The sequence below is a fragment of the Crocodylus siamensis genome, chromosome 9 (assembly GCF_052110815.1).
Source record: "Crocodylus siamensis isolate JL-2025a chromosome 9, ASM5211081v1, whole genome shotgun sequence".
In the NCBI taxonomy this organism is placed as follows: Eukaryota; Metazoa; Chordata; order Crocodylia; family Crocodylidae; genus Crocodylus; species Crocodylus siamensis.
In genome coordinates this window covers 71,055,703-71,062,904 of record NC_143403.1, presented here as the reverse complement: position 1 = coordinate 71,062,904, position 7,202 = coordinate 71,055,703, and the positions used below count along the sequence as shown (strand labels likewise).

Below are 7,202 nucleotides of genomic sequence, written 5' to 3'. Positions count from 1 at the left end.
GCTACTGGTTTCAGTGGGCGCAGAATCCGCGTGACATGGCACTTGGCTGGGCATGGTCCCAAGGGTGTAATACCCCTGGGCTCTGAAGTCCCAGAGACCTGGGGTTTCTCTGCAGGAAAGAGCTTGAGCAATTTTTCCAAGCATGAATACATTGGCAGCCAGGTTTTGTGGACATATTTGTAATCACTTGAGTGCTGTTAGCTGTGAATTTTGAGCAAGTATTCCCTAGGACACATGGAGCTGGTAGTTTGCACAATCCTTAATGAAGGTGAGGGCTAATGAAAATATATGATTCTGGAGGCTTGGATTATCAAAGAAAAATAAACTCTGCCATGTGTTTGCAGACAGTCTGTCTTCCATCTGATGATACTTCTGCTATTGCCCAAGCTGGCAATCTTTAGGATGCTTTGTATGTGTGAAAATATCACGTGGGGAAGCTCTGTTAATAATTCCACCTTCTTCACCGTCAAGCCAGCCCGAGCCCGTGGCTGCATTGCTTTGCATTTGGCTTATCACCTCCTGAGGCCCCCCCCCCGTAGCTCACATCAGCCAGAAAAAGTGATGAACGTTGCTCTCTGAATTGCGATTTTCCATCCTTGTTACCAAGCAGACAACACTCATCCTGCATCTGCCCTGCACCAATACGCTTCAGAGAGATTTCACGGAGGGCCGAGGGGTGGTTTAGGTTGCAAGGTTTATTATACTTTGCACATCCACTAATGCTAAAAAGGCAATTATCAGATTGAAAAGAGCCATGATGCCTTGAAGTGCTCTAGTGCTTGGATATCAGTGTATTCATGGACAGTGGTGGCATTGCAGCTGTTTTTGTGGTACAGGATGCTTTTTTTTTAATCCCTTTACATCTAACCGCTCCCCTCCCGCTGTAATGCTGCGCTCCAGTTGCTGGACAGCACTGTGGCCGCAGCCCAAGCTGTGAAGCCTCTATGACAGTGTTGATGTAAGTGTGAAGGCTCTCACACCTGGGCAATCGGTGCCGTCTGATCTCCAAGGGCTTTCGGTATTACAAGGCTGAGCTGCCCCCACTTGAGCTAGTGCAGTAGTTCCTCCAGCTGGCAGCAGTCGTGAGCGTTTCTACAAACCAGCTGGCAGAAGAACTGTAAACCCACATTCGACTTGTGATACCTGCATGTGGTTTCCCATTGTGCAAAATTGCTACAGGTTAAACCTTGGTACAACTTAAGTGAATGTCAGAACTCCTCTGGGACCGGGATTTGGAGCTAAAACCTATGCACGTATTTAATTTTAACAGGTCATGCGCAAAGCCTGGCATGTAAGGGGCAAACGCACCCAAGCAGCATTTCTGCAATAGCTTTTATCCTAGCGAGGACTCGGATCTATTCTGTGGGAAGGGCCAGGCGCAGAACCATAGAGAACGGAAACGACGGCCATCCAGCATTTTAATGACGCTGCTTTCTTCCACAAACGGGGTGGGAAGTGGACCGGACAAGGCCAAACCTCCCCTTTTGCAAATTACAAAATTCAGGTGTACATCAGGAGCGGCCGCGGGGGAACGCCATAAATAACAGTGAGGCGCAACACAAGTGGAATTGAAAACCAAATGGGACAGGCCCCACCAAAATACATAACACGGCCTAATTCACTTGGGTCACAGTCCTCTAGCGGGTCGTCTTAGTGTTTACAAATGACGTGCGAGATGCACAAACAGTTACACAAATACACAGTTAAATAGGACTCGGTAGCAGCCTTGCACAGCTCACGAAGCACGACACGGAGCATCCTGGGCTTGTTGGTGGGGTCGTTCTCTGAGTGATGGGTTCCTGTTCTCTCTGCCAGGAGGGTTTTTGTTCCCCCCCACCTGGCAAATGACACTTTGCTTTACTAGCCCAGACATCAAGGCTAGCATCTTGGCTCAGCCATACACGGGGCTTCGGTGTTGTTTCCTTCTGCCCGGGCATTTCTGCCGTGCCCAGGGCTGTGAGCCCGCAGAGCATTTCCCTGCAGGGCAGCACGTTACCATTTCCAAGTTAGATCTTATTTGTAGCCTTAGGTGGGCACAAGCCATTGGCAACCTATGCGGTTTGTTATGCTGAAAAGGCCACTTCAAAGCCCCTTTCCCCACAGTGCAGGCGAGCTCCCCTCTTACACTACAGTGTGTGCATTTGTAATGTCAGATCCCTCCAGGAGGTAACTCCACTGGACTTACACCTGGGATGAAGCTGCACTGATGGGTTTTAACAGCTCCTAGGACACGTGCCACACCGTCAACCTGCCACTGCCGTACGATGGAAGTAGAGCTCTGCGTCGCTCCATCACGTGGCTCTAGTTAACCGCTCGCTTTGCACAGCAGAAGCTAGGCTTTGTCCTGGCAGTTCCCTGGACAGACACAAATGCCAGCTCCTTAGAAACACTATGAATCTAGAGTGAAAGTCTCTGTTCTCTTATCTATTTTTAACTTCCCTGAAAGCCAGAAGTGCTCGACAGAGGCAGGTCACCAGATTTCCCGCGAGCTGCTGCAAGGCACCTTCACCAAGGGCTACACCGTGTTTTCAGCCCTGAAAGTTTTGCCCTCCTTTCCCTGGGGAAGTCGAGCGTGGCAGGCGCCGATGCAGCGCTCCGGAGAGGAATTCTGTTTCAATGCAGACCTTACCACCGGCCTGTCAGTATTAGCAATAAATAAGACACCCTCATGCGGGCACATACGCACACACACCGCTCTGGCAGAAAGGCTGTGGCCTTTCGATGCTCTGTACCAGGAGTCCAACCCAAGGAGTGTGGAAGGGACCTCGCAATACAAGCCCTGGGAGGCCGCTATACACTCAGTCAGTCTTTGGTATAGTTCAACGCTGCTGCGAACTGGATGTCGTTATTGAAGTGGGAAGGAGCATTTGCTAGGTTGTGACGGAGACCCTGTCCCAGAACAGAACGGAAAAAAGATGCTGGCAGTGAATGAAGCCAGCACCTCTGACGCTTCAGGAGTAAAGGGAATTTAAAAAAGGAAACATCAGAAGCCTTCAGTTCCTCATTGGGATGAGATGAAATAACACGTGATGTTCAGTTCACTAGGACACAATCCTTCTGAGCTGTGATGGGGACAGCATCTGGTTTTTAGTTTAAAAGAAAAGTTACCAAAGGTTAAGCTATGTGGTTTGGTGTATTATTGTGACGGCTACTCTGCTCTGGTGCAATCCCACCTACCAGTTCCAGGGACTCGTGGTATTTAATTGAAATGGGGGCGTATTGCTGCCATTAATGAGGATGATGCTCCCACCCCCTGAAATAACTTCTCTGAGAAGACACCTCTGCAGAAGGCCTTTATCTGTGGCATGATTTTGTCCCGTTTAAAACAGAAACAAGGAACCTGCCGCGTGCGCCCTTCTCCGATGGGGCAGATTGTGCTTCCTTTTGATTTTACAACAGGGAGATCAACCAAGCTGCGGGTAGGCACGAGTCGGTGACTTCAACCCTAGGCGTCCCTCCCCCTCTGACATGACAAGGGGAGGGGGCCACAAGCAGAAAGATCTAGGGACAACCAGGGGAGCATGACACAAGCAATGAAAACACATGGCTTTCGATGAAGAAAACAGCATCTCCCGAAAAAGAGAGTCTGCGCTCCGGCAAAGCCTCCTCGCATGTGCCTGCGGCGCTCAACGAGGATGTGGTTCTTCAAAGCCCTGTAACACTGAAGTCCAACCTCATCCCTGAATCCTGACCGAGACCGGCCCACCGTTGCTATTCACATCCTGGCTGCTGTTTAGTTTGGTGAGACCTAGACCTGAGAGCGATGCAGAAAATCTGCCCCTGCCCGGTGGCGGGGCTTTGAGCAGGCCTGATATTTCCGACATCCAGTGTCACAGGGGCCAGGCGGGCTAGAGAGCTGATCTGAGTCCCGGGGAAGCGGGCTCCCAGCGTGGCAGCACATTGCAGCAGAAACCCCGCTCTTCTCGTCCCCGCCTTGCAGCTGGCACGTCGGATGCTGCAGAAGCGTGAGGCCTGCAGACAGGGACAGGTGCTGTCAGACCTGGAAGCTTTTCCCACCGCAGGTCCGCGTGGGACGTGGAGCCCTGAGGGACGTCTCCAAAAACCTCTCGGAGATGTCGCTTCTCAAGCGCGAGCCTGGACCGCCGGGCCTGAAGTCGGTGGCCTGCAGCAGAAGGGCCAGGCGGGACACGTGGCCGCAGGAGGAAGGCCAGGAGTCGGGAGGCAGAGTCAGGACCAGCCACGTCCGCCCTGCCGACGGCCGGGGAGAGGCAAGAGCTTCTCGCTTCGATCCCTGCCAGAGCCGGGCATGTGACAGGAGACGGGGACTTTCCCCCTCCTGCTGACGGGCCTGCACCGCGTGAGCGTGTCTCAGGCTCGGCTCACGCCCGGGCGGACGGCAGAGACAGCTCGGCGTTTCCGAACGAGTCTCCCCTCCGCCCCCATCTTGCCGTGCCGCCCGGAGAGCCCCGTCACAGCCGGCGGCCCCTCCGGCTCTCCAGCCATTCCCTCCGCAGCTGGACGATCTCCCTGCCGTACCAGTCGTGCAGCTCGGAGAAAGACGCCGTGCCTGGGCACGCGCGGCTCTCCGCTGCCGCGGGCCCCGTGCCACGGCTGCTGCCGGAGGAGGCGCGGCGGCGAGGCGGCAGGGGAGGCGGCTTGGGGCCGACTTCGCAGCCGCTCCCCGCGGCGGCAGGGCCTCCGGGGGCGCCCCCGTCGGGCCGGTCCTGCGTGCCCCGGGGGTTGTTCCACACCGCGCAGCCGTTCTCCTTCAGGGAGGGACAGGACGGGCCCGGGGGCTTCTCCCGAGGCGGCGGCAGCTCCGCAGCTCCGGCCGCAGGGTCCGGTCCCAGCGCCGGCTTGCCCTTCCGATAGATGGGCGACCGCCGATGGACTCTGCGGCAGCCGGGCAGGCCCCACTGCATCTCCTCCAGCTGCTTCTCCAGCTCCTTCACCACCAGGCGCATGTAGTCGAAGCTGGCCCGCGACAGCGACTTGACCCAGGACTCCATGGCGGCCTGGCTCTCGGCCGCCAGGATGTAGGTGCGCGACTTGGCACAGCCGAACTTGATGGCGAAGGCAAACTCCTCCGCGGCCTCGCACAGCTCCACCGTGCAGCCCTCCAGGATGATGACGCCCACGGGCTCCCGGCTGTCCTTCTCCTCGAAGTAGAAGAGCATGTTGCCCTTCAGCACGAACCAGCGCTTGTGGTAGGCCGTGTGGCGCTCGCCCTTCTTGTAGAGGAAGCCGGCGTTGTCGGCGGGGGAGTCGCAGGTGGCGTAAAAGGCCAGGCTTCGCTCATTCAGCTTCATGGCTCCGAGACCTGGGGAGAACGAAAGAGAGGGAGGTCGGTACAATGCTGGGAGGGGTGTCCCAGCCCTGCTTCGTCCGCCGCGCTACGAGCAAAGCCACTGCCTCAATCACGATGACCGGAGCAATGAGGCTGGAGACCGGCAACGCGGGTCCTTCCCCCAACACCGTGGACCCCCGGGGAGATGCAGGGGCCCCGTGCATCGTTCCCACTGCCTGCAGCCGGGGCTGAGCTGCGGGTCCAGGGCTGCGAGCGCGAGTGCGGGGCAGAGGAGGAGCGGTGCGCAGAAATGCGGGGCGGGGTGGAGTCAGGACAGGAAGGGATCCTGGATGGGAGAAGAGGCTGGGAAGGAATGCGGACGAGGAGGAAAAGCCGGCACAGAGCCGAGGGCGTGGAGGGCACGGTCGGCACCGCAGGGCGGATGCAAACGGGAGCAGTGGGAACGACCGGCCTGCCGCCCCGTACGCAGAGATGCCACGTAACCGGGGCAGAAGGGTCTGTCCCAACAGCAGCTAGGGACAGATCTGCTAACACCCTGGTGACACCGTGGCCGGTGCCTGGCACGCGAGGGGCTAATCCCGGCTCAGCCGGCCCTGCCCCTTTTCCCAGGGCTTCCCGGGAAGGGCCGTCGAGTGCCTGCGGGCTGAGGCTCCCAGCTGAGCAGCCAGAGTTCAGCCCGGGTCCCCTTGCAGCATTGATGCTGCTGGCGCTCGGCGCGCTCCCTGGTTTGCTGTGGCTCGTGGCCGGCGTCCTGCGGGTCTCTCCAGTGGCCAGCACAGAAGGGGAATCTGCTAAAAGGCTCGCCCTCCCTAAAGAAATCCTGCCCATCAGCTCTTCCCTCTTTGTTTACCGCTCTCGTGAGGGCTGCTCTTGGCTCCCGAGCAAGGAAGTGCATTACCTTCCAGCCGAGACTGCCTGATCGCAACAGACCTCGGACGACCAAGAAGTCCCGGCCAGCGAATGCTTTTGCTTTGCTCTTGCCAATGGCAGGTCCACAAATATAACCCCCGAGCCAGCTTCTGCTTTGTTTCGGACGCTTGCCTCGCCTCACCTCCGGCGCAGCTCTGCACGTGCGGACAAGCACCAGTGCGAAGCTGGCGCTTCCCTCCGAGGTAGGCAAGTATTTAACAGCGCTAGGCCAGGACGGGGACAGAGCTCAAGGCCCAAGCGGCCAGGTGTCTCCGGGCGGGCGCCCCTGGCTCGAGCCCCTGGACACCCATCGAGCGGCGCCTCTCTCCCTGCCGGCTGCTCTTGGAAAGCGCTGGCTTCAGCGGTGCCCAGGGCAGAGCGGGGCCCGGGGCCCGGGCAGTGGCGGGCCACCCCTGCCGCCACCGCCACCGCCACCGCCACCGCAACCGCTAGCCACGCTGCTTCCTGAGCCAGCCCCGCTCCCTGTTTCGCACGGGACGGACCCAGGCCGGCCTCTGCGACGGGTCCGGCCACCCCAACAAGCACCCGAAGCGAGGCGTGCGGGTCCCGGCGAAAAGGGTGCGGGGCTTCCCCCGGCGGTTTGGGGGGACGTGCCTGACCAGGGTCCCCCCCGCCCCTCTCCTCCCGGGCGCGGCCAGGCTCGGGCCCTTCCCTCCTCCAGCCCACGGCACCCCTCCCGGGCCCTTACCGGGGCAGGTCCGGTGGCGCCGGCGAGGCTTTGTCTGGGCGAGCGAGCCTGGCCTGGCTGGCCCCTCCCCAGTAGGGGCTGGCCTGCCCCGAGCGCCGCCTCCGGAGCCGGGCTGCACCCCGCGCCTCCCCTCCTCTCCCCGGGCAGGTGGGGGGCAGGGGGCAAAGGGACGTGCCCAGGGGCACACGGGGAGGCGGTGGCGGAGGCCACTCCAGCTGTCCCCTGCTTTGGGGGCTGGAGAAGGGCTCCTTCCCCCTGTGTCCCGGGGGGTTGGCTGCTGGCACGGTGAGAGCCAAGAGGTCTCCGGTCCCAGCC

At 59.1% G+C, this 7,202-nt stretch overlaps 1 protein-coding gene across 1 annotated transcript; it reads right to left on the bottom strand.

Annotated features, from left to right (window-relative positions):
- Window positions 1-700: 700 nt before the first annotated feature.
- Window positions 701-6,956, bottom strand: PHETA1 (PH domain containing endocytic trafficking adaptor 1). Its single transcript, XM_090063107.1, has 2 exons — window positions 6,888-6,956; window positions 701-5,281 (listed from the first exon to the last, which is right to left on the bottom strand). Exon 2 carries the CDS (start codon window positions 5,268-5,270, stop codon window positions 4,431-4,433), a length of 840 nt encoding a protein of 279 aa, XP_089919233.1. The 5' UTR covers window positions 5,271-5,281; window positions 6,888-6,956; the 3' UTR covers window positions 701-4,430.
- Window positions 6,957-7,202: the final 246 nt, after the last annotated feature.

What these genes read in the sequence shown, in the direction of transcription:
- PHETA1 (XM_090063107.1), bottom strand. Translation starts at nt 5,270, where the DNA reads ATGAAGCTGAATGAGCGAAGCCTGGCCTTTTACGCCACCTGCGACTCC.